General features: G+C 36.1%; 1 protein-coding gene across 4 annotated transcripts in view; it reads right to left on the bottom strand.

Moving 5' to 3' along the window:
- The window catches only part of LOC126716602 (disease resistance protein RGA2-like), a 49,715-nt gene that overhangs the window by 15,227 nt on the left and 9,472 nt on the right, over window positions 1-25,016 (bottom strand). For 2 of the 4 annotated variants that reach the window (XM_050417433.1, XM_050417437.1), the window contains 4 exons: window positions 24,838-24,885; window positions 24,000-24,089; window positions 16,597-16,686; window positions 10,072-10,161 (listed from right to left, as the gene is read on the bottom strand). In XM_050417433.1, the coding sequence (XP_050273390.1) occupies window positions 10,072-10,161; window positions 16,597-16,686; window positions 24,000-24,089; window positions 24,838-24,885 (318 nt within the window). The remainder of the gene's footprint in view (window positions 1-10,071; window positions 10,162-16,596; window positions 16,687-23,999; window positions 24,090-24,837; window positions 24,886-25,016) is intronic. The other 2 variants (XM_050417434.1, XM_050417436.1) reach the window with 2 other exon arrangements.

Genomic DNA, 25,016 nt, shown 5'->3' with positions numbered 1-25,016 from the left:
TCTTTGTGCCCTTTCGATCATCTTTACGTTTCCTTAGTAAAACTTTATAGCTTTTTGTGCCCTCTGTCAATCATCTCAAAAAGGGGGAGAAAATGTGGTTTTTGGAGATTCTACATATTAGCAGGAGCAATACATGTTTGTGGAAGGGGGAGATGTGTTTTACTTGCTTAGGAGGAGAGTATTATGTACTTTGGGGTTTTGTGCCCATTTTTTATTGGTATACATGTTTTTGAGCTTTACTTGTGCATTATCTGTCATTGTTTTCCACATGGTGCACATAACATGTTTGTTAACTACTTTTAGGAAAGACAAGTATGGAGCCAATCAAGATAGTCAATCCTAGTTCGTGCTATGATTTCTCAAGATTGTTTGTTTTTAGATTAGACTAGTTTGTTTGAATATGAGTTTATTCATTGTAATAGGGTTATTATTGTATTGGGCTTGCTTTTGTATTTGAGATTTTGTAATGGATTGACAATGGGAGACTATTAGGTTCATGTGTCTTGGTATTGTCAAACCATGCCAAATTTTGTGTCTTTTATTGAATTTTGATGTGTCTTAAAGTTGTAAGATCAAGTTGAAGATGCAAAGTTTGCTCAAGAAAAGTGCATTTTCGGTATGTACCTCACTACCTCTCAATAGCTGGCTTGATACCTCCTCAATACCCCTCAATCTATTGAGAAACCTTCTGCCTCCTCGATACATCCTCGATCTATTGAGTTTTGCTGATCAGCAAAAATCAAAAACACAAAAAAGCCCATAACTTGTTCGTTTTAACCCCGAATTGAGATCCATTTGAACCGGCATTTAAAGGACATTAAAAGCCATATATTAGAAGAATTTTTAGTGAGAAAAAACTTTGTTTATACTTCTAGGGTTTTGTAACAAATTTTCTCTATTTCACCATACCGAAGAGTTTCAAAATAAATCTCAAAATTAATTGGTGAAGAAGCTAAAGCCATAGCAACCACCATAGACTTGTTGCTATGAAGAAAATCTTCAAGAGGTTCTTGAAGTTAATTGGAGGTTCCAATTGTGATTGTGGGTGGAGCGTATTGGAGAATTCAAAGGTTCTGAAATTTATCTACTGGTCGAGGGACAGGTTTGGCTTTTTGGGAAGGTTTCCCCCCCAATTTTTTACTGTGAAACTAGTTTGTTTCATTGGTTTTTCTAGATCATCATACCTTATCTTATTTACTATTTTGTTGTGCATGATATTGATATTTGTTTGTTTTACCAAAGACTACTTATAATAGATCTAATTAACAATTTGGCTTTAAAATTTGTTAATTCAATCAACTGGGTTCTAAATTTTCCAACAAAAATGTATCTAATGGCATTTTTGAAGCTACTGCACTATTCTAAAATTCAAAACCAAACAATAGAAGTGGTAAAGGATATAGTTGTAAAGAGAATCCCATATATACCTACTGTGGTCGTGTAGGTCATGTACTATTACTCAGGTTTAGAGTCAACAATTGCTTGCTTACTTGAGTAACACGTGATTTCAAGACTCCACATCAACATCTACTTCTAAACTTCTAGTTTTGGTGCTCAACAAGCTGCTACTACTGTCTTTGGTGCATTCTATTAATTTGCTTTAAATAGGAGGTAGAGTGGAAGAGAAAATAATCAAACTTAGGACCTCTTGCTCTGATACCATATTAATTACCGATTGTCCCAAAATTTTAAGCTATTGATATATAATAAATTTAATCATTTAACCATACAATTCTAATACATTCACCACAAATTGGCGAGCAAAGAAGATTACTGAGTGGTTCGACCATGGTTGTTGACTTGTTGAGATTAGATTGCAGAACTACATTTTTCTTTTCTTTGAGGTAGTTACATTTTGTCACCCTAAACTATACAAAAAATTATATTTTACATTCCAAACTTTCAAAATGCACAATTATCACCCTAAACTATAATTCGTGTTACACTTTGCATTCTACCATTAATTTTGTCGTTATCTTGGACTAAAAACCAAAGTTTAGCATACTAAATGTAATCAGGAGTATAGTTTAGGACGGTAAAATATAATTTCTCATTTATTTTTAAGGGATTGAGAATAGGGGTAGTTGGGTTTTTTCACATGGTACCATGCTTTTCTGTCTAAGTTAACAGCCCAATTAACAGTAGGATACAAAGTGAAACACAAGTTATAGTTTATGATGATAAGAGCATTCACACCAGTTCGCCCAAAAATTTGTCTATTTTAACATAAAAACCAAAATCTTCTATTTTACATACTTTAGAGTACTAACATCAGGTGTACTAAATGTTAAATTTTTAGGATTTAGCATACCAAATACCAAAAACTATGTTTCATCAGATATGTCAAATCTAAAAAAATTTTAGCACTAGCTATAGTATACTTCTACCAAGAGCATTTGCAGTGGTGGTGTTAAAAATTTTAGTTTTTTGCACCTCAAAAACCTACATTATCTATTTTACTATCTCACTTTACAATATACTCTACATCAAATCTTCAATTTTTACATACAACCATTAAAATATATAAAAAATCAATTATATTATTTTGTAAAACTGTGTAAAGTCTTCTAAAAATTTCCATGAGCTATAGTAACTGTTAAATTTACACGGTTACTGTAGCTCTTCTATATATTATTTTGTAAGGTTGAATTTAATTAATCATCTTGTTGACTTTATTCCGTGCCAAATTTGCTTATATTTCAGCATTTAGTAACCCTGTATTTAAGTGAGATTGTTGTAAGGGTAGTGAGTGAGATAGAGTATTGAAATGTTCAAGAGTGTGCAAGAAAACAGAGAGTCGCGACTTGGTCTTGCGGATGACTCGCGGCTTCAAGTCGCCAGAAGCAGCACACGTGCCAAGCATGCTAGAAGTTGAAGCGTCATGCTAGCTGGAGCACTACAGGACAAAATAGGACAACTGGCCATTCTGTTATCGCGCGGCTGGATCTCGCGACTCAGTCAAGCCGCGAGCCACCCCTATTTTGTAAAACCTGACTCTTCACATTCCATTCTCACCCCAGTATAAATACCCCTCATACCCACAAAAGATTGAGAGCTTCCAGAGAGAATTTTGAGAGAAAAACAAGATTGATTCATCTACAATCTTTACATAAGAGTCTCTTCAAATTCCTCAACTCTCTTCCTCTCCATTGTTAAACCCTTGAGAGGCCTTTTACCAAAACCTTTTCTCACTATATCCATTACTGTGAGAAAGCTGTTTGGTGTTTTGGGAAGTAGTTAGGAAGGAACCAATTTACATTGGTTGATGCTATGATCAAGTAGCGGAATCCAAGAAGCTAGAAAAGAAATAGGTTCAGCGCAACCTCATTGGAGCAAGAAGTTTGGAGGGCTTAGATGCACTAGATAGATTAGGCTTGGAGGGTCTATTGCTATCCATGTATCCCAACTACATTTTCTAGTGGATTACTTACCGCTTGGAGGGCGGCGAAGAGGTTTTATGCCGAGGGCTTCGGTTTCCTCTTCAATAACACGTGTGTTGTCCTTGTGTTTGCATCTTCCTTCCCTTTTATCTTTGCCTTTTATTATCTGCTGTGAGTTGTGATTTTAATTAGCTTAGATTGTTTACCAATTCTGTTTTATAGCTGTTGTTCATTTTCCCCACTCTAGTTGTTTGGCATAAAGCTTGAATTGGTTATTTTGTAATTGGGGGTCTAAACGTTCAAGGGTGTTTTACACACTATTTGAACTTTCATATTTTATATTTTTTTCTCTCTCCTCTCTCTTGCCTTATCAGACCCTCTCTCACCCACTCTTCAATGCCAAGAAGAAGCAGTCGACCATCACAACAACCCAGCACCACTAACCACCACCATTGCAACATAGTACCGCCAACCACCACCACTGCAACCCAGTACCACCAACCACCACCACAACAACACGGACACACCACAAAATCATCAAAATTATTCTAAATCTAGATCCAAATTCATCAAACCCATATACAAATTCATATAAATAATCAAACCAAAATTGAAAAAAGGAGAAGAAGAAGAAAGAAAGAAGAAGATGCCAAAATCACCATTTTCTCCACCCAAAATTTTTGCTTTCTCCACCTAAAATCACTGCCCTTAATCAAACCCAACCCAAAATCATCATCTATAATAAAAGTATAAAACCCAAATTGTAAAAGAAGAAGTGGAAAGAAAAAGATTCTCAAAAAAAATATAAAAAAAAAAAAAAAAAAAAGAGCAGAAAGAGAGGCGGAGATAGAGATAAGTACAAGAAGAAGAAGAAGGGAAAGAGGGTGTATTTAGAGAAAAAAGAAGTGTTACTTGGGGTAGGTGGGAAATAATAAAAAAAGTTAGGAAAAATAATATTTTAATAAAAAAGTGTGTATAATAGATAAACTGATATGGGTGTTTTGTAAAAGTGATGATGTAAAATAGAAAAAGTAGGTTTTTTGTGTAAAATAGACGGAATCTTTTAGGCACACTGATGCGGTTGCTCTTACCTCCTCCACTGTAAATGCTCTAATAGAAGTGTATGGTAGTATCTTCTAAAAAAACCCTTTTTTATTCCCCTCTTCCGTAGCCCTCTCTCTCTCTCTCTCTCTCTCTCTTTGCCTCCCCCAACAACAAACCCCTCTCAGCCACCAGTTTGAAGCCACCACCACCAAAAATCCTAGCCACCATCTTTGCCATGGTCATCAGTGGGTGATCCACAGCCATCGATTTGATGCCACCACCGTTGAAAACCTCAACCACCCATCTCCACCAAGCTCATTACGAGACAACTTTGGGTTTCTTGGGTTTTGCTTGTTGGGTTGTGATCAAAGGAGGAGATACCATGTGTTTTGCTTCTTGTTTTTTGGGTTTAATTTGCTTGCGGGTTGTTTGGGTTGGATTGATTTTGATGCTGGTTGGGATGTGGTCTGGTGGTGTTTTTTTTTTTTTTTTTTTTTTTTTTTTTTTTTTTTTTTTTTTGCTTTATTATTTTTTTAATATACTTTCAATTGTGTGGGTTTTTTTGTCCTTCGTGGGAGGGGGGGGGGTTGGTGGGTTTTGGTGAATTTTGGTTGTTTCTTTTGTGTGATTTTGTTTGGTTTTTGAGATCGCCTTTGGTGATTTTGATGCAAATTTGGTTGGAGTTCAGGTAGATTTGGGTTGTGTTCGTGGTGGTTATGGGAGGATTCAAGTTGTGATCACGATCGATTTGTATTGTGAAATAAATTTTTGGGATAATTACAGTAAATCCACCTATGGTATGGCCCGTTTTCACTTTGCCGACCCGTGGTTTAAAACTTTACATTTTGCCCATCTGAGGTTAGTTCCGTTAGCCTTCCGAAACCCACCTCTCCATTTGCCTTTAGAAAAACACAATTTTAGGCAAAAACAAATATAACAAGAATAAAAAAGGTAGGGTTTTTCATTGCTCATGAACTTCAATGAGGAAATTACAGGAGGGGGAGACGAGGCTTGTGGGGGTGGACTGGTGATGGGGGATGGCTATGGTGGTGGTGAATTGGATGGTGAAGTTGTAGTAGTAGTAGTAGTAGATGGTGGTGCGGTTGAGGGACATGAACCTGGTGATGGTGATGTGGTTGCCATCTAGTCATTAATCAAATATATTGATGAAAGTCTCTAGCTAGACATCTCTCATATATCAAAATCAATCATAAAAATTTTCACAAAATCCACATAAGTCTATGTCTAAAAGTCAAACTCAGAGCAAAAGCCAAAACCAGTGACCAATTTCTAGTCTTTCGCCAACCCAGGTTTCAAAACTTGAAATTGAAGAAAATTTTTAAATCAATAAACTTTACCAACCAGACCCCACTCCAAGTTCATAGAGCTCGACCCCAGCAAAAAAAAACCCAGATGACCAACCAGATTCTGGGCATAACCCATATTACCAGTAACTTCTAAATGCAAAACCCAGATGAGATGTAAGTTCCAAAAGCAAAGTCCAGATCACGAAGTGCTTGAGCAAAATCCCAGTTGAGAAAACTCAAAAGTAAACGATAATCTATTAAAATTTTATGGAAACAAAGTGATTCAAGCAACACCTAAGACTTTATCAATGTATACCCAATATAGCAAAAATCTTGTGGGAGAAAATGCACCGACATCCCTATCATATTAAACTGACTAATGACTATGAAGAAACAAAAGCTACCCAAATGCTAAAAAATCCCAAAGAAACCTCACCTACTCTCCTTTTCTTTCTTTCAATCTTTCACAACATTGCAACATTGAAGTTCAAGAGCAATGAAAAACCCTAGCTTTTTTATTCTTGTTATATTTGTTTTTTCCTAAAACCGTGTTTTTCTAACGGCAAACGGAGAGGTAAGTTACGGAAGGCTAACGGTACTAACCTCAGGTAGGCAAAGTGTAAAGTTTTAAACCACAGGTAGACAAAGTGAAAACGGGTCATACCACAAATGGGTTTACTGTAATTATCCCTAAATTTTTATTGGCATTATAGGTTGTGGGTTTTAGACGTAGGGGAAAAAGAGAGACATGGTAGTATAAATTTTATGGAATGGTTATATTTTTTGAATGGGATGTAATCATAAAATAGAAGATGTGATGTAGTGGTATTATAAAATGATGTATTAAAATAGATAAATAAGTTTTGATATGTTTAAATTACAATTGACTTGGCACAATTGATGCCAATGCTCTTATCTATTTTACACTATATTTCATTAAAATATCAATTTTTCTTGACTTTTATAATTGTTTCTCTTTCTTCACACACAACAACCATTATCTCTCTCTTCCTTTATCATCGGGACACGTAAAGAAATAAAAATAAACTAATGCAAAATGAATAGTGCCAGTACACGGGTACTGTAGTAACAATGTATTTTTTCACAATTTTTCATGGCCTGATGTGGTGAATTTTAAGCTTTGATTGGCTAAAATGTGATACTTTTTTTTTTTTTTTATTATACATGTAATTTGTGTGCAAAGTGTAATCATAGTATATTTAGGAAAGTAAAGGATAATTTTCCCTTTTTCTTTTGCAAGGTCTAGGGCTGAGCACAGTCCGCATGGAGTCAAGTTCAAACCCGACCTACAACACAACACGATAAAGTTAACCTAAAAGATCTCTCACCTAAAATCCGCAAATTTAGGTCAGGTCGGTTCTTGGGCAGGTAATTCGGGTTTTGGGCTGGGTCAACACCTTTTTTTTTCCTTTTTTCTCCTCTTTAAGAGTGTACTTTATTATGTTTTCTTTCCTTCCTGAATATAGTTGACATATAATGTTTCTGTCCTTAGACATCAATTTTGGGAATTTGAATCTTAAAAACCAGTATAGAAAATTTAGGGTTTTAGTGAGTTTTTTGAAAATTGATATTTAACTTGCCTTAGGAAAATAATTTTCCAACAAATCAGCAGTCAAATTTCAACTTCAAAGACCCTCAGTAAGAAGCATGCTGAATATATCATTTTGTTAGCATCCTAATCTAGAACATTTCATTTAGACTATGCCTCTTTGAATTTGCAAATCCACGTGAGGTGGAATCAGCCTAAATTGGAAAGGTACACTATGAAAGTTTAAAGCATTTAAGTCTACAGTAAGATTATGGATGCGATTTTAAAACAATTTATCACCGATTCACTTTATTAAAGTTGTCAAAGTTGGTTTTTTTAACGGATATAGACATATACATTTACATCCTTATTAGGAGGAATATAAGAAGGAATCTATATTAAAAATAATTTTTTTAGAATACTTTATTAAGAATATAAGTATATATATCATCAGATACATTTAAAAAACAGAAATTAATACATCATATATATATATATATATATATATCACTGTTTCACATTATTATTTCTCTCTAAAAAAAATAACGATGATAAAATCTGAAATGCACTTGTTCAAGTATTTTAATTCAAATTAATTTTTATCCTAATTTAATGGTCATTTAAGAAGAAAAAATAAGATCAATTTTTAATTGATGGACTTTCAGTTTTCTTACCCATTCTTAAACTGAAATTCAAATTCAATTTTATTTCCGATATCAAATATGATTTGAATGTTGGCAATGGCATTAGTGACTTTATAATCTTTCCTTATCAAAAGTATTCTCTTGTCCAATGTACTGCATATTAGAAATTGGTTTTAAGGTTAAGGGGGTGAATATGAGTAAGCAAAATTAAAAAAAAAAAAAAAAAAAAACCCCCCAAAAAATATATCAACATTAGCATACCTATTTCACTCTCAAAGATGAGTTTTAATTATTTTCGCGTGTGTTCTAATAAGTATTACTGTTTACTAAAAATAAATAGAGATGTTTATCCCACATTAATTGTGTGTGTCTACTGTCCATTGTTTATAACCCCATTATACAACTACAAATATTAGACTCTTTTGTAGTTGTACTCTAGTTATGTAATGTATTATAAATCAAGTTTAAAACATTATTATTACTATTTTCATGTATGTTCTAATAAATATTACTGTTTACTCAAAAAAAAAAAAAAAAAAAAAAAACTATAATTGCTTCCTATCTTTAAGGAACACCATTCATTTCCTAAATATTTTTTTATTATTTTTTGAAAGTTCAAATAAGTGTATAAACACCCTTGAACGTTTAGACCCCCAAATTACAACTTAACCAATTCAAGCATTATGTCAAACAACTAGTGTGCGGAAAATGAACATAAGCTATAATATGGAATTGGTAAAACAATCTAAGCCAAATTAGAAACACAACCCACAACAGTTAATAAAAAGGCAAAGATAAAAGGGAAGGAAGATGCAAACACAAAGACAACACGCGATGTGTTATCGAAGAGGAAACCGAAGCCCTCGGCGTAAAACCTCTCCGCTGCCCTCCAAGCGGTAAACAATCCACTAGAAAATATAGTTGGGATACATAGACAGCAATAGACCCTCCAAGCCTAATCTACCCAGTGCACCTAAGCCCTCCAAGCTTCTTGCTCCAACGAGGTTGCGCCGAACCTTTTTCTTTTCTAGCTTCCCGGATTCCGCCACTAGACCGTAGCATCAACCAATGAAGATTGGTTCCTTCTTAACTGCTTCCCAGAAATCCAAACAACTCTCTCACAGTAATGAATATGGTGAGAACAAGGTTTGGTAAAATGCCTCTTAAGGATTTGACAATGGAGAGGAAGAGAGTTGAGGAATTTGAAGAGACTCTAATGTATAGATTGTGGGTGAATCAATCTTGTTTTTCTTTAGGGTTTCTCTCTCAAAATTCTCTCTGGAAGCTCTCTTACATTTGTGGGTAAAAGGGGTATTTATACTGGAGTGGGAAAGGAATATGAAACGTCAGGTTTTACAAAACAAGGGTGGCTCGCGGCTTGACTAAGTCGCGAGATCCAGTTGCGAGATAACCGTATGACCAGTTGTCCTGTTTTGTCCTGTAGTGCTCTAGCTAGCATGACTGTTCACCTTCCGGCATGCTTGGCACGTGTGCTGCGTTTGGCGGCTTGCAGCCGCGAGTCACCCGCGAGGCCAAGCCGCGAGTCTCTGTTTTCTTGCACACTCTTGAGCAAACTTCACTCTATCTCACTCACTACCCTTACAACAAGTCCACCTAAATACAGGGTTACTAAATGCTGAAATACAAGCAAATTTGGCACGGAATAAAGCCAATTAGATGGTTGAATAAATTCAACCTTACATTTTTTTTTCTTGATAGTTGATATTTGTGACTAAGTAAAGTAGGTATTTTGAAAATTGAAAGGAATAATAATAATTAAAAAATAATGAAAAAATAAAATTTAAATAAAATTGGGGTTAAAATAAAAAATCTGAAGTGGAAAAAAAGAAAAAAAAAATTGTTTAGTTAAAACAAAAAAAAAGTAAATTCTTATCCTAAAATAAGAAGAAATTTTAAGTAACTTGCTACCAACTATTTAAGTACTCAACTCCATGCAAATTTAGGCCTAGCTTAAAAGCTCCATCAAAACCCAAATGATTCTTTGGCCAGTTTCTTAGCATTATTTTATTTATTTGTTAAATTGAATTATAATGTATAAACATTTTATTGTTGTAAATTTTAAAACCTAAAATAAATATATATTGTGTAAAAATATATTTAAAAATAAATATTAATTAATTAATTACCGTATCTCCGACGTTTTGTGCTCTTGTTTGTCAAGAAATGTTGTAGCCTTGTATCCCGTAACGTGTTGTGCCCGTACTTGAGATGGTACCCTAAAATAAATATAAATTGTGTCAAAAATATATATATAAACATATATTAATTAATTAATTGTCATATCTCCAACATATGATACTCCTTGTAGACACCGCATTTAGTGCTCTGATCTACTTTACACTATATTTCATTAAAATATCAGTTTTTCTTGATTTTTTAAAATTATTTTTCTTTCTTCACACACAACAACCACTCTCTACTCTTTTCCTTTATCATCGGGACACGTAAAGAAATAATAAAAAAACTAATACAAAATGAATAATGCCAGTATAAATTTACATCGATACTGTAGCAACAATGTATTTTTTCACAATTTTGCATGGCATGATGTAGTGAATTTTAGGCTTTGATTGGCTAAAATGTGATACTTTTTATTATTATTATTATTATACATGTAATTGGTGTGCAAAGTGTAATCATAGAACATTTAAGGTAATAAAGGGTAATTTTCCCTTTTTCTTTCGCTATGTCTAGGGCTAAGCATAGTCCGGGTCAAGTCAAGTTCAAACCTGACTTGCAACACAACACGATAAAGTTGACCTAAAGGATCTCTCACCCAAAACCCGCAAATTCGGGTCAGGTCAGTTATCGGGCGGGTAATTTGGGTTTTGGGTTGGGTCAACACCTCATTTTTTTCATTTTTCTTTTCTTTAAGGGTGTACTATATTATGTTTTCTTTCCTTCTTGAATATAGTTGACATATCATGTTTCTTTCCTTAGACATCTGTTTTGGGAATTTGAATTTTAAAAACCAGTATGGAAAATATAGGATTTTAATGAGTTTTTTGAAAATTGACATTAGGAAAATTTATTTTCCTCCAAATCAGCAGTCAAATTTCAACTTCAAAGACCACCAATAAGAAGCATGCTTTTTTTTTTTTTTTTTTCATAGGTAAATGCTGATTATATCATTTTGTTAACTTCCAAATCTAGCACATTTCATTTAGACTTTGTCTCTTTGAATTTGCAAATCCACGTGAGGTGGAATCAGCCTTAATTAGAAAGGTACACTAAGAAATTTTAAAAAATTTAAGTGTACAGTAAGATTATGGATGCAAGTTTAAAAAATTTATCACCGATTCATTTTATTAAAGAGTCAAAGTTATTTTTTCTAAAAAAAAAAAAAAAAAAAAACAAAAGAGTCGAAGTTATTCAAAAAAAAAAAAAAAGCATTTGAACTAACTAAAGCTTAAATTTTCGTTTTTTTAAAAGGATATAAACATATACAATTACATCCTTATTAAGAATAAAAGAAGGAAATCAATATTAAAAATAATTTTTTTAGAACACTTTATTAAGAATATAAGTACATATCATCAGATACATTTAAAAAACTGAAATTGATACATCATAAATATACTGTTTCACATTATTATTTCTTTCTAAAAAAATAACGATGATAAAATCTGATATGCACATTGTAAGGTTGAATTTATTCAACCATCTAATTGGCTTTATTCCGTGCCAAATTTGCTTGTAATTCAGCATTTAGTAACCCTGTATTTAGGTGGGTTTGTTGTAAGGGTAGTGAGTGAGATAGAGTGAAGATTGCTCAAAAGTGTGCAAGAAAACAGAGACTCGCGGCTAGGACTCGCGGGTGACTCGCGGCTGCAAGCCGCCAGAAGCAGCACACGTGCCAAGCATGCTGGAAGATGAACAGTCATGCTAGCTGGAGCACTACAGGACAAAACAGGACAACTGGCCATACGGTTAACTCGCGACTGGATCTCGCGACTTAGTCAAGCCGCGAGGTCAAGCCGCGAGCCACCCCTGTTTTGTAAAATCTGACGTTTCACATTCCTCTCCCACTCCAGTATAAATACCCCTTTTACCCACGATTGAAAGAGAGCTTCCAGAGAGAATTTTGAGAGAGAAACCCTAAAGAAAAACCAGATTGCTTCACCCACAATCTCTACCTTAGAATCTCTTCAAATTCCTCAACTCTCTTCCTCTCCATTGTCAAATCCTTGAGAGGCATTATACCAAACCTGGTTCTCACCATCATCATCACTGTGAGACAGTTGTTTGGCTTTCTGGGAAGCAGTTAGGAAGGAACCAATCTTCATTGGTTGATGCTACGGTCTAATAGCGGAATCCGGGAAGCTAGAAAAGAAAAAGGTTCGGCGCAACCTCGTTGGAGCAAGAAGCTTGGAGGGCTTAGGTGCACTGGGTAGATTAGGCTTGGAGGGTCTATTGCTGTCCTTGTATCCCAACTGTATTTTCTAGTGGATTGATTACCGCTTGGAGGGCGGCGGAGAGGTTTTTCGCCGAGGACTTCGGTTTCCTCTTCGATAACACATCGCGTGTTGTCTTTGTGTTTGCATCTTCCTTTCTCTCTATCTTTGCCTTTTAATTATCTGCTGTGGATTTTATTTTGTTATGGCTTAGATAGTTTATAACCAATTTCATATTATAGCATGTGTTAAGTTTCCGCACACTAGTTGTTTGACATATTGCTTGAATTGGTTAAGTTGTATTTTGGGGGTCTAAACGTTCAAAGGTGTTTTGTACACGTTTTTGAACTTTCAATTGGTATCAGAGCAGGTGCACTGCTATTGGTTTCATTACCATTGTGTGATCCTTGACTCCCTTTTGAGATGGATAGGTCTTAATCCCTAAATGCACCTCCATATTTTGATGGTAGTAATTATGCTTTTTGGAAGGTTCGCATGAGAGCTTTTCTGTGTTCTATTGATGAATCCGTTTGGGATGCTGTTGAGATTGGTTGGACCAAACCTGAGGCAGCCAAATCCACATGGGATAAGGCAGCACTTGCTGCATCTAATGCTAACAGTAAAGCACTCAATGCTATTTTCTGTGGTGTGTCTCCAGATGAATTTCACAGGATTTCTCACATTACCATTGCCAAAGAATTCGTTTTGGATGCACATGTCATAGATGATGCATTAGGGCTTGAAGGATTAGATGATGAAGAATTTATCAATTAGAAGGATAAGAGTGTTTCTATTGAAACAGTTCAACAAAGGATAGGTGGGCAGAGAGAAGGGAAATGTTTGAATACCACTGCCTTTCCAGTAGACATGAGGTGCCTAACAATAATCATGATGTTTAACCTCTATCCCATTAAGAAATTGACTACAATCAATTGTGCTAGAGCAGTTTTTCTGATGGATCTCAAAGAAAAGAATTTCATATACATAAGTTCCCACATATATGACACCATTGTGGATGAGACTAGAACAACCTCTAGGCCTAAATTGATCTTTCCCAGTTTGCTAATGAGGATTTTTAGAAGGAAGGGTGTTCCAATCCCTCAAGACATCAGTCCCATGTCCACACCCTCTGCAATTAACAAGCTTACCTGCAAAAGGATAAGTGTTAGGCTTCCGGGAGAAGAAGATGAAGGTGATGAAGGAGAGGGTGTCCCAATAGAGACTGAAGCAGAGGCAGCAGGGCATGCATCAACCTCAACACCTAGGAGGAGTGGCAAAAGGTCTAGAGCTTCAACTTCTTCAGATACACCTCCAGATGCTTTCCAAATCATTCTGGAAAGACTTGATGGGATCAGGGAAGTCCAGACTGAGCACTCTGAGCGGATGAGAGCCATGCAGGACCAGATTGATGTCTTGTCTGCAAAACTTGACAGCTTAACCACTCAGCCTGAACAGTGACCCTTTGGCCATTCCTGTCAAAAAGGGGAAGAAGTTTCATTCTGTTGATAATGTCATTGATGATTGAGAAGCAGAAAAGCAGCTCTTAAGGGGGAGTAATGTGTTGAGGGGGAGTTGTCAAAGTTATCAAATTCAGAAACTTTGTTTATATATGCTTATGTTTTTGGGTATTTTGTGTATAGTTGTTTCTAACTCATTACTTATACTCTTGGTTTAATCTTTAATATATTTTGATGATGTTATTCAGGATGTTTTTGTTTTTGTACCCATGTGCTTTTGTAAGCTTTTAGGGTTAATGTTTTATGCATAGTTTGTAGGCTTTATGGTATGTACCTTGCTTTATGCAGCCTTTATGCTATGTTGAAATCAGTACTTTAATCTAAATGTTCTGCATTGTGGTTTATGTACTGTCACTCTTGTGCCCTTGTAGGATTGTTCCTAGATGCATATGCCTTGTGTGTTACGCATTGGTTGAGTGTTGAGCATACAAGTGTCTTGCCTTGTGCTTGTTAACTTGTATGTCCTTGTGTTCATTCCAAGTGTGAATGAGCACTGTGATCACTACCTTGTGGTGTTCACTTGGTTGATCAAGCCATGGTTTGTTTATTAACTCCATCTTTGCTTGATCACATATTGCCTGTTTCATATGCATTTATAATTTTCTGCTTACAATGATCATGGTGTATTGTTGTGTTTCAAGAGTATTATGTTCATATGATTCAAGTGCTTCACAGCTTCTAGAGTTAGGTGTGAGTGAGTTTTGTTCAACTGTTCCCAACTCACATGTTAAGTCTAGAGTCTATTTTAGGGTTTTGTCACGGAATAGCCAAAGGGGGAGATTGTAAGGTTGAATTTATTCAACCATCTAATTGGTTTTATTCCGTGCCAAATTTGCTTGTAATTCAGCATTTAGTAATCCTGTATTTAGGTGGGTTTGTTGTAAGGGTAGTGAGTGAGATAGAGTGAAGATTGCTCAAGAGTGTGCAAGAAAACAGAGACTCGCGGCTGGGACTCCCGGGTGACTCGCGGCTGCAAGCCGCCAAAAGCAGCACACGTGCCAAGCATGCTGGAAGATGAACAGTCATGCTAGCTGGAGCACTACAGGACAAAACAGGACAACTGGCCATACGGTTAACTCGCGACTGGATCTCGCGACTTAGTCAAGCCGCGAGCCACCCCTGTTTTGTAAAATCTGACGTTTCACATTCCTCTCCCACTCCAGTATAAATACCCCTTTTACCCACGATTGAAAGAGAGCTTCCAGAGAGAATTTTGAGAGAGAAACCCTAAAGAAAAACCAGATTGCTTCACCCACAATCTCTACCTTAGAGTCTCTTCAAATTCCTCAACTCTCTTCCTCTCCATTGTCAAATCCTTGAGAGGCATTATACCAAACCTGGTTCTCACCATCATCATCACTGTGAGACAGTTGTTTGGCTTTCTGGGAAGCAGTTAGGAAGGAACCAATCTTCATTGGTTGATGCTACGGTCTAGTAGCGGAATCCGGGAAGCTAGAAAAGAAAAAGGTTCGGCGCAACCTCGTTGGAGCAAGAAGCTTGGAGGGCTTAGGTGCACTGGGTAGATTAGGCTTGGAGGGTATATTGCTGTCCTTGTATCCCAACTGTATTTTCTAGTGGATTGATTACCGCTTGAAGGGCGACGGAGAGGTTTTTCGCCGAGGACTTCGGTTTCCTCTTCAATAACACATCGCGTGTTGTCTTTGTGTTTGCATCTTCCTTCCTCTCTATCTTTGCCTTTTAATTATCTGCTGTGGATTTTATTTTGTTATGGCTTAGATAGTTTATAACCAATTTCATATTATAGCATGTGTTAAGTTTCCGCACACTAGTTGTTTGACATATTGCTTGAATTGGTTAAGTTGTATTTTGGGGGTCTAAACGTTCAAAGGTGTTTTGTACACGTTTTTGAACTTTCACACTTGTTCGAGTATTTTAATTAAAAGAAATTTTTATCCTAATTAAATGTTCATTTAAGAAGAAAAAAATATCCATTTTTAATTGATGGACTTTCTATTTTCTTACCTATTATTAAACTGAAATTCAAATTCAACTTTATTTCCGATATCACTTATGATTTGAATGTTGGCAATGGCATTAGTTTTTTTTTTTTTTTTTCGAGAGGGGCAATGGCATTAGTGACTTTATAATCTTTCCCTATCAAACATATTCTCTTGTCCAATGTTGTATATTAGAATTTGGTTTTAAGGTTAAGGAGGTGATTGTGAATAAGCAAAATTAAAAAACACCAAAAAATATATCTACATTAGCATACCTATTTAACTCCCAAAGATGAGTTTTAACTATACTTGCTTCCTATCTTTAAGGAACACTATTCATTTCCAAAAAAAAAATTTATTAATTTTGTTTCCTGATAGTTGATACTTGTGACAAAGTAAAGCAGGTGTTTTGAAAAGTGAAATGAATAATAATAATTAAAATAATGAAAAAAAAAATTGGGATTAAAATAAAAAAATCTGAAGTGGAAAAAAAGAAAAAATGTTTACTTAAAACAGAAAAAATAAATTCTTATCCTAAAATAAGAAGAAATTTTAAGTAACTTGCTACCAACGATTTAAGTACTCAACTCCACGCAGATTTAGGCCCAGCTTAAAAGCTCCATCAAAACACAAATGATTCTTCGGCCAGTTTCTTAGCATTATTTTATTTATTTGTTAAATTGAATTATAATGTATAAACATTTTGTTGTTAATTTTAAAACCTAAAATAAATATAAATTGTGTAAAAATTATTTAAAAATAAATATTAATTAATTAATTACCGTATCTCCGACGTTCTGTGCTCTTGTTTGTCAAGAAATGTTGTATCCTCGTATCCCATAACATGTTGTGCCCGTGCTTGGGATGGTACCCTAAAATAAATATAAATTATGTCAACAATATATATAAAAGCAGATATTAATTAATTAATTAATTGTCATATCTCCAACATATCATACTCTTTGTAGACACCACATTTAGTGCTCTTATCTACTTTGCACTATATTTCATTAAAATATCAGTTTTTCTTGATTTTTTTAATTATTATTTTTTTCTTCACACACAACAACCACTATCTACTCTTTTCCTTTATCACCAGGACACGTAAAGAAATAATAAAAAAACTAATACAAAATGAATAATGCCAATATCAATTTACATCGATACTATAGCAACAATGTATTTTTTCTCAATTTTGCATGGCATGATGTTGTGAATTTTAATTTTTGATTGGCTAAAATGTGATACTTTTTTTCTTATTATTATTATACATGTAATTGGTGTGCAAAGTGTAATCATAGTATATTTAAGGTAGTAAAGGGTAATTTTCCCTTTTTCTTTTGCTATGTCTAGGGCTAAGCATAGTCCAGGTCGAGTCAAGTTCAAACCTGACTTGCAACACAACACTATAAAGTTGACCTGAAGGATCTCTCACTCAAGACCCGCAAATTCGAGTCAGGTCAGTTCTCGGGTGGGTAATTTGGGTTTTGGGTTGGGTCAACACCTCATTTTTTTCTTCTTTTTTCTTTTCTTTAAGGGTGTACTATATTACGTTTTCTTTCCTTCTTGAATATAGTTGACATATCGGGTCCGTTTGGATTAAGCTTATTTTTGCTGAAACTGAAAACTGAAACTGAAAACACTGTAGCAAAATAATTTTTAAATGTGTAAATAATATCGTGGGACCCATTTTTAATGAAAAAGTTGATAAAAAGTGGAATTTGTGGGTCCGTAAACCGTGCACGAATGCACTGTTCACAGTGGACTTGGTCAAATAGTGCGGCTGAGAGAGAGAAAAAAAAAAAAAAAAAAAAAACTGGAAAACGCAGCCACAAATTCAGCAACTTTCAGTGCAATCCAAACGCACTCATCATGTTTCTTTCCTTAGACATCCGTTTTGGGAATTTGAATCTTAAAAACCAGTATGGAAAATATAGGGTTTTAATGAGTTTTTTGAAAACTGACATTAGGAAAATTTATTTTCCTCCAAATCAGCAGTTAAATTTCAACTTCAAAGACCCCCAATAAGAAGCATGCTTTTTTTTTTTTTTTTTTGATAGGTAAATGCTGATTATGGGTCTGTTGGGATTGAGCTTATTTTTGCTAAAACTGAAAACACTGTAACGAAATAATTTTTAAATATGTGAATAGTGCCGTGGGACCCATTTTTAATAAAAAAGTGATTGAAAAGTGGAATTTGTGAGACCCGTGAACAGTGCACGACTTGGTCGAATAGTGCAGCTGGAACAAAAAAAAAAAGGAACGAAACACTGATTTTCAAACGCAGACGTGCAAAACGCCAATCCAAACGGGAACTATATCATTTTGTTAACTTCCTAATCTTGCACATTTCATTTAGACTTTGTCTCTTTGAATTTGCAAATCCACGTGAGGTGGAATCAGCCTTAATTGGAAAGGTACACTAAGAAATTTTTAAAAATTTAAGTGTACAGTAAGATTATGGATGCAAGTTTAAAAAATTTATGGCCGATTCATTTTATTAAAGAGTCAAAGTTATTCAAAAAAAAAAAGCATTTGAACTAACTAAAGCTTAAATTTTCGTTTTTTTTTTTTTAAAAGGATATAAACATATACAATTACATCCTTATTAAGAATAAAAGAAGGCAATCTATATTAAAAATAATTTTTTTAGAACACTTTATTAAGAATATAAGTACATATCATCAGATACTTTTAAAAAACTAAAATTGATACATCATATATATACTGTTTCACATTATTATTTCTTTCTAAAAAATTAACGATGATAAAATATGATATGCACTTGTTCGAGTATTTTAATTAAAAGAAATTTTTATCCTAAATAAATGTTCATTTAAGAAGAAAAAAAATATCCATTTTTAATTGATGGACTTTCTGTTTTCTTGCCTATTACTAAACTGAAATTCAAATTCAACTTTATTTAAGGTATCAATTATGATTTGAATGTAGGCAATGGCATTAGTTTTTTTTTTCTTTTTCGAGGGGGGCAATGGCATTAGTGACTTTATAATCTTTCCCTATCAAACATATTCTCTTGTCCAGTGTTGTATATTAGAATTTGGTTTTAAGGTTAAGGGGGTGATTATGAATAAGCAAAATTAAAAAACACCAAAAAATATATCTACATTAGCATACCTATTTCACTCCCAAAGATGAGTTTTAACTATACTTGCTTCCTATCTTTAAGGAACACTATTTGTAGGAGCACAATTATTCAGCGACCCAAGAATGACATTGGGCTCGTATGTAAAAGGCCCAAACAATACAATTCATAGAGAGTGGGCTAGAAAGCCTGGACCTTGGTCGTTTGATGGCGGTTTGGTCGTGATTTTCATGGAAGCTCATACGAAGGTAGGCTTAGCCAGAATAGCTTGGCTTCACATCGGTGTGGCTCGGAGGTTTTGAGTCCTCGGACTTAGTCCGAGGAGCATCACATTCTTCCCCCCCCCCTTCTTTGTGGGATCCTCCTCCCCTTTTATACCAGTGTTTCCTTCCCGTTTTTCATCTACGTGTCAGTTTTTCCTCTTTGGGGTAATGACTCGTCCTATCAATCCATACGTCAGAGTGGTTGGGAAAAGTTAAATAGCATGGTCTGGAGTATGGGCTTGTCAGGTGCAGGGCTCCACATTACGGTGTTGGCAGCTTTCTCCCTTGTACTGCTCCTATACTGAGTTTGTCCTTTTCTTCAGGCGTTTTGTGAGGTGTTGAGCGTGAGATCGTCCTCGGCCGCATCCTTGGGCCTTTAAGGGGCTTTCATCATACGTCCTCGGCAGTAGGGCTCCTCGGCCTGGGCTTTGGGCCCAATATACAAAGTGGACTGGGACCTCAGATTTCGGGCCCCACAATAGCCCCTCAAAATCCTACTGCCCGACCTTGTTGTTGGGGAGGAGGGTTTTGGTAATGTTAGGCCCAAACCACAATTGGCCCAGCTCAACATTTCTTTAATGCTGGGGTTTTTTCGTTTGCATGGGGGGCGCACCAAATTTGTGAGACATCCCTCTAGGTTTTCTCGCGCGGCGTCCTCAACGTTTCAGTGTTCAAGGCGCGCCATTAATACGATTCCTTCACGAGGTTATTCAAACCTTGCGGTTGCAGATGGTGTTGGAAATTGTGCTAGGACCGTCTTGTCTGTAGCACTTATTGGAAACTTGCATGGATTAAATGCCACCGGTTCGCTCTCTATATAAATAGGATAGGGGGTCACTCCCCTTGCATATAAACCCTTCGGCTCCCTCCAAAATCACAATCCTTCAGCCATAATCACAGTTTCCATATCTAGTGTTATCCTCCCTTAGTGCAATATGTTTGAGGTACGGGTAGGGATGATGCGGCTACACCCTCCACAGAGGCACCGGGTCCTTCCGAGACTCAAGGTGATGTGGTCTGGACAGGGGAGGCACAGATTCAAGATAATCCTCCATTTCGACAAGGGGGAAATGGTATTTCTCCCTCTTTCAGTCAAAATCTGAAGCAGGTACTGATCGCATCAGATCCTTGGTGCGTCAGATTTAAGGTTTTCCGCCATCAGCGCCGTCTGCTCTATCGCAGGCGTGGTTATATGGAGGCTCATCAACTTCTGGCTCCCTGCACCTTTTCTTCAACGGTGCTAGCCCGAAGTTGGGCTCTCTGCACCTTTTCTTCTACGGTGCAAGCCCCAAGCTGGGCTCTTTTGTTGCCTGAGTTATAGGCATGTAAAAGTATTGAGGAATGGTTTCCTTAGACAACATCTTGGAACGGCAGCATCCCTCTTCTCTGCACCTCTTCTTCGGCTTTTTTTTCATTTCCTTGTATCTTTTCTTTTCGCTTATGTAGTTAGTTTTAGTGTAAGCTTATTCAAGCTCTTTCATTGTACGTTGTACTATTTCTTTGTCTTAATAAAAGATGAATTTATTTCTTTCTAAATATTTTTCCTTTCTGCAGCAATTATTTTGTGAATGGGTGTGCTACATGTGTATTTTCCTTTAATGATACTTAGAGCAGGAAACCTTGAAACAGAACCCTACTAATTTGAATTTATCAACATTATCAAGTATAATAATGATAATTCCCAGTAGATTAAACTCATGAAACTAACCGAGATAACAGCTGAATGCTCCGTAATGCATGAGAGGCGACCGTCCGAGAACGATAAACTCTAAATATACTATCCAAGAGGGTTGCCGAGCAGTGATGGACTTTGGCCGTGTTTTTGATAACACCTAACCCTATAACAGTTGCACCAATTCCCTTGGCATTGAGGATCCGAGGGTAGGCTGGGGATTTCATTCAGTCTAGGGATTAACCCAACTATCAATGGGTATCTCTTCTCCGAGGTAGATTCTAAGGGCCATATAACGTCCAGGTTGTGTCCAAACCCTGCATTTTTCCTCTTAAGTAGGTGGTTTCCCCAGAGGCTTGAGTCTGAGGACCATACAAGACCTTGGTTCTGTCCAAAACTTGTAGTTTTTCTTCTAAGTAGTTGGTTTCCCCAGAGGTTTGAGTCCGAGGACCATACAAAGCCTTGATTCTATCCAAAACTTGTAGTTTTTTTTTTTTTTTTTTTTTTTTCAAAGTAGTTGGTTTCCCTAGAGGCTTGAGTCCGAGGATCATACAAGGCCTTGGTTCTGTCCAAAACTTGTAGTTTTTCTTCTAAGTAGTTGGTTTCCCCAGAGGCTTGAGTCCGAGAATCATACAAGGCCTTGGTTCTGTCCAAAACTTGTAGTTTTTCTTCTAAGTAGTTGGTTTCCCCAGAGGCTTGAGTCCGAGGACCATACAAGGCATTGGTTCTGTCCAAAACTTGTAGTTTTTCTTCTAAGTAGTTGGTTTCCCCAGAGGCTTGAGTCCGAGGACCATACAAGGCCTTGGTTCTATCCAAAACTTGTAGTTTTTTTTTTTTTTTTTTTTCAAAGTAGTTGGTTTCCCTAGAGGCTTGAGTCCGAGAACCATACAAGGCCTTGGTTCTGTCCAAAACTTGTAGTTTTTTTTTTTTTTTTTTCAAAGTAGTTGGTTTCCCCAAAGGCTTAAGTCCGACAACCATACAAGGCCTTGGTTCTGTCCAAAACTTGTAGTTTTTTTTTTTCAAAGTAGTTGGTTTCCCCAGAGGCTTGAATTCGAGGACCATACAAGGCCTTGGTTCTGTCCAAAACTTGTAGTTTTTTTTTTTTCAAAGTAATTGGTTTCCCCAGAAGCTTGAGTCCGAGAACCATACAAGGCCTTAGTTCTGTCCAAAACTTGTAGTTTTTCTTCTAAGTAGTTGGTTTCCCCAGAGGCTTGAGTCCGAGGACCATACAAGGCCTTGGTTCTGTCCAAAACTTGTAATTTTTTTTTTTCAAAGTAGTTGGTTTCCCCAGAGGCTTGAGTCCAAGGACCATACAAGACCTTGGTTCTGTCCAAAACTTGTAGTTTTTCTTCTAAGTTGTTGGTTTCCTAAATAGTTGGTTTCCCCAGAGGCTTGAGTCCGAGGACCATACAAGGCCTTGGTTCTGTCCAAAACTTGTAGTTTTTCTTCAAAGTAGTTGGTTTCCCCAGAGGCTTGAGTCCGAGGACCACACAAGGCCTTAGTTCTGTCCAAAACTTGTAATTTTTCTTCAAAGTAGTTGGTTTCCCCAGAGGCTTGAGTCTGAGGACCATACAAGGCCTTGATTCTGTCCAAAACTTGTAATTTTTCTTCTAAGTAGTTGGTTTCCCCAGAGGCTTGAGTTCAAGGACCATACAAGGCCTTGGTTCTGTCCAAAACTTGTAGTTTTTTTTTTCAAAGTAGTTGGTTTCCCCAGAGGCTTGAGTCCGAGAACTATACAAGGCCTTGATTCTATCCAAAACTTGTATTCGTTCATTTATTTATTTGTTTTTCGAAAGTTAGCCCCTCGACCAGGGTGGGGGGAGTTAGCTTGATGTTAGAAGCCCCTAGAATTGCCCGTGTCATTGGTACTGCGAGGCGTAGCCCCTAGCGGAAATTCATGTCGGAGCAATAACAGCATGTCGCTGGAAATGGAGGAACCTTCGCAGACCTTTGCTTGACAGAGGCTCAACTCCACTGCCACCTGTGCCAACGCGTAAGCCTTTCCCACAGACGGCGCCAATTGTAGGGACACAATTATTCTGCGACCCAAGAATGATATTAGGCTCGTATGTAAAAGGCCCAAACAATACAATTCATAGAGAGTGGGCTAGAAAGGCTGGACCTTGGTCGTTTGACGGCAGTTTGGTCGTGATTTTCATGGAAGCTCATACGAAGGTAGGCTTAGCCAGAATAGCTTGGCTTCACATCGGTGTGGCTCGGAGGGTTTGAGTCCTCGGACTTAGTCCGAGGAGCATCACATTCTTCCCCCCCCCCTTCTTTGTGGGATCCTCCTCCCCTTTTATACCAGTGTTTCCTTCCCGTTTTTCATCTACATGTCAGTTTTTCCTCTTTGGGGTAATGACTCGTCCTATCAATCCATACGTCAGAGTAGTTGGGAAAAGTTAAATAGCATGGTCTGGAGTATGGGCTTGTCAGGTGCAGGGCTCCACATTACGATGTTGACAGCCTTCTCCCTTGTATTGCTCTTATACTGAGTTTGTCCTTTTCTTCAGGCGTTTTGTGAGGTATTGAGCGTGAGATCGTCCTCGGCCGCATCCTTGGGCCTTTAAGGGGCTTTCATCATACCTCCTCGCCAGTAGGGCTCCTCGACCTAGGCTTTGGGCCTAATATACAAAGTGGGCTGGGACCTCAGATTTCGGGCCCCACACTATTCATTTCCAATTTTTTTTTTTTAAATTTTTGTTTCTTGATAGTTGATACTTGTGACAAAGTAAAGTAGGTGTTTTGAAAAGTGAAAGGAATAATAATAATTAAAATAATGAAAAAATAAAATTTAAATAAAATTGGGATTAAAATAAAAAATCTGAAGTGGAAAAAATAAAAATAAAATGTTTACTTAAAACAGGAAAAATAAATTCTTATTCTAAAATAAGAAGAAATTTCAAGTAACTTGCTACCGACGATTTAAGTACTCAACTCCACGCAGATTTAAGCCCAGCTTAAAAGCTCCATCAAAACCCAAATGATTCTTTGGCCAGTTTCTTAGCATTATTTTATTTATTTGTTAAATTGAATTATAATGTATAAACATTTTGTAGTTGTTAATTTTAAAACCTAAAATAAATACAAATTGTGTAAAGATATATATAAAAATAAATATTAATTAATTAATTAATTAATTACCGTATCTCCGACGTTTTGTGCTCTTGTTTGTCAAGAAATGTTGTATCCTCGTATCCCGTAACGTGTTGTGCCCATGCTTGGGATGGTACCCTAAAATAAATATAAATTGTGTCAAAAATATATATAAAAACAGATATTAATTAATTAATTAATTGTCATATCTCCGACATATCATACTCCTTGTAGACACCGCATTTAGTGCTCTTATCTACTTTGCACTATATTTCATTAAAATATCAGTTTTTCTTTTTTTTTAATTATTATTTTTTTCTTCACACACAACAACCACTATCTACTCTTTTCCTTTATCATCGGGACACGTAAAGAAATAATAAAAAACTTAAAGCAAAATAAATAATGTCAGTATAAATTTACATGAATACTAAAGCAACAATGTATTTTTTTTCACAATTTTGCATGGCCTGATGTAATGAATTTTAAGCTTTGATTTGCTAAAATGTGATTCTTTTTTTTTTATTATTATACATGTAACTGGTGTGCAAAGAGTAATCATAGTATACTTAGGGTAGTAAAGGGTAATTTCCCCTTTTTCTTTTGCTATGTCTAGGTCTGAGCTCAGTCCGGGTCGAGTCAAGTTCAAACCCGACTTGCAACACAACACGATAAGGTCGACCTAAAAGATCTCTCAACCAAAACCCGCAAATTCAGGTCAGGTCAACGACATTGCTGACAGTGTCATTGTGAGTTTTGCCAAAATTTGATAAAATTACAAAAGGTCATTGTTTATTCCCCTAAAATCAAGAAAATGAGCAAGACCCATGTAAATATTAAACAGCAAATGAAATAGAAAGAGGATGAAATAAGTAGAAAAAGTTACCAATCCATATTAGAATCTGAGGACGCTTCAAAATCCGAATCCCTATCCCTAAAGAAAACCATATGAGTTATTTGAGATTAGTGTACCGAAATCAAGAAAATGAGCCAGGCCCATATAAATATTAAACGGCAAATGAAATAGAAAGAGGTAGGCATTTGATTTGCGTTGTGCACTTTTAA

This window comes from Quercus robur, chromosome 3 (assembly GCF_932294415.1).
Source record: "Quercus robur chromosome 3, dhQueRobu3.1, whole genome shotgun sequence".
Taxonomy (NCBI): domain Eukaryota; kingdom Viridiplantae; phylum Streptophyta; class Magnoliopsida; order Fagales; family Fagaceae; genus Quercus; species Quercus robur.
This window is presented reverse-complemented; position numbering and strand designations above follow the sequence as displayed.